General features: G+C 43.0%; 1 protein-coding gene across 1 annotated transcript in view; it reads right to left on the bottom strand.

Annotated features, from left to right (window-relative positions):
* The window catches only part of DYNLT3 (dynein light chain Tctex-type 3), a 7,015-nt gene extending 6,959 nt beyond the window's left edge, over positions 1-56 (bottom strand). The window contains 2 exon segments of the mRNA XM_003203010.3: positions 13-23; positions 26-56. Coding sequence (XP_003203058.2) covers positions 13-23; positions 26-41 — 27 coding nt within the window. The 5' untranslated portion in view covers positions 42-56.
* Between the last annotated feature and the right edge of the window lie 1,656 nt (positions 57-1,712).

The following is a 1,712-nucleotide window of genomic DNA, read 5'->3' as shown; positions in this document are numbered from 1 at the left end:
GAGAGCCCCTACCTCGTCGTTGCGGGGTGAAAGTCCTCCATGGCCACGACGCGGGCGGCGGCGGTTCCGGCAGCGACGGCTCCTCCGAGTCCTGCGCGGCTCCGCCTCCATGGGGAGGTGGCTGAAGGCGGGTCGGGCTGTGTGGAGCTGTGCATGGGCGTGCTCCGGGAGCCTGGGGGCTGTCCTGCTGGGAAGGATGGCGGTTTCTTTCGTGCTGTTGGGTTAGTTTCTGTGAATTGCCTGACGTACAGCTGCCGTTAGATTTTAATCACGGTGACTTGCTTTTAATTCCACTTTATTACAAAGAAATGGCTTGGGTTTTATTTGGTGTGCTGTAAAAATAGGTGTAAGGTAGGTATGATCTTCTCATTCACCGTGATGTTGCCTGGGAAATAGGAAGAACACCTAGTATGGAACAGTGCAGAGCTTGCCCGTGATTTTTTTTTCTTAATATTTTATCTGGAGAAAAACTCCCATGTTTTTCTTGGTTTGGATTATTGGTTTCTTTTTATAGTATTACCTCTTCGATAACAATTCTCCTGGTCTTTCTAAACCAGAACAATAATGAGAATCATAGAATCACAGAATGGTTTGGGTTGGAGGGGACCTCAAAGCCCACCCACCCCAACTCCTGCCGTGGGCAGGGCTGCCCCCCACCAGCTCAGGCTGCCCAGGGCCCCATCCAACCTGGCCTTGAGCACCTCCAGGGCTGGGGCACCACGGCTTCTCTGGGCAGCTGTGCCAGCGCCTGCCAGTGCCACTGCCCTCTGAAAAATTTCCCTATAACATCTAATCTAAATCTCCCCTCCTTTAGATTTAAACCATTCCCCCTTGTCCTATCACTGACTTCTCATGTAAGAAGCTGACTATGTTAGGTAGAGGAACAAGGCTGCCTCAGATAAGTATTAGTTGCACATATTTACATAGATGCATGCTTACCTTGCAAAAATGTCTGTTGATTGGTGTTAATTATATGCTAACTGGAAAAACTCTAGAAGAATGAAAGTACAGGGGAAGCAAAACAAAACACTTTTGTGTCATCTCTGAAAATAGCTTTAATGTTTGCAAATGGGTGTAGTAGGATGAAAAAAGTGAGTATGAAGACTTAAGTTTCTTTAAAAGCAGATCATTATGAACAAGCCCAAATGGATATAATCATAGGAAAAACACATTTAAAAAACCCTCAGTATAAAGTATTCTTTATACTGACCTGTGCAGTGTATTCCCGGACTTTCACACTTAGAAGCTATTATAAGTAAAACAAAATATCCTTTTTATGTATTGTAGTTCAAAGCTAGAGATAAAATTTCATGTTTATTTTTAAAGAAATAAAAGCTATTGGAAGCATGTGTTATATTTGCACTGGCATCTGAGACATAAAGCTAACAGTGCTAAAAAGAACTTAGCCTTGGATCTTGTTCATCTTTCATTCTCTGTATTTTCTGAGATCACGCATCTTCGCCTCTTCAGAATGCAATTATCAAATAAAAATAGTTGCTAGACCTATTTTTCGTTCTGTTTAGAAATATTCAAATAAATATTTTCTTTGAAATACTAGTAACCATCATCTCAGTGGACTTCATGGAAAAGGGGGTTCCTGAAGGCCTGGTATGTCAGTTGGAAGGTGGTGGTCCTAATGAAGGGGAAAAATAAAATGTATCCTTCTCCCCTACTGCCCAATATAGATGGCATAGCAAGAATCTCAGCTCAAC

Source organism: Meleagris gallopavo, chromosome 1, assembly GCF_000146605.3.
Source record: "Meleagris gallopavo isolate NT-WF06-2002-E0010 breed Aviagen turkey brand Nicholas breeding stock chromosome 1, Turkey_5.1, whole genome shotgun sequence".
NCBI classification, from domain to species: Eukaryota; Metazoa; Chordata; class Aves; order Galliformes; family Phasianidae; genus Meleagris; species Meleagris gallopavo.
This window is presented reverse-complemented; position numbering and strand designations above follow the sequence as displayed.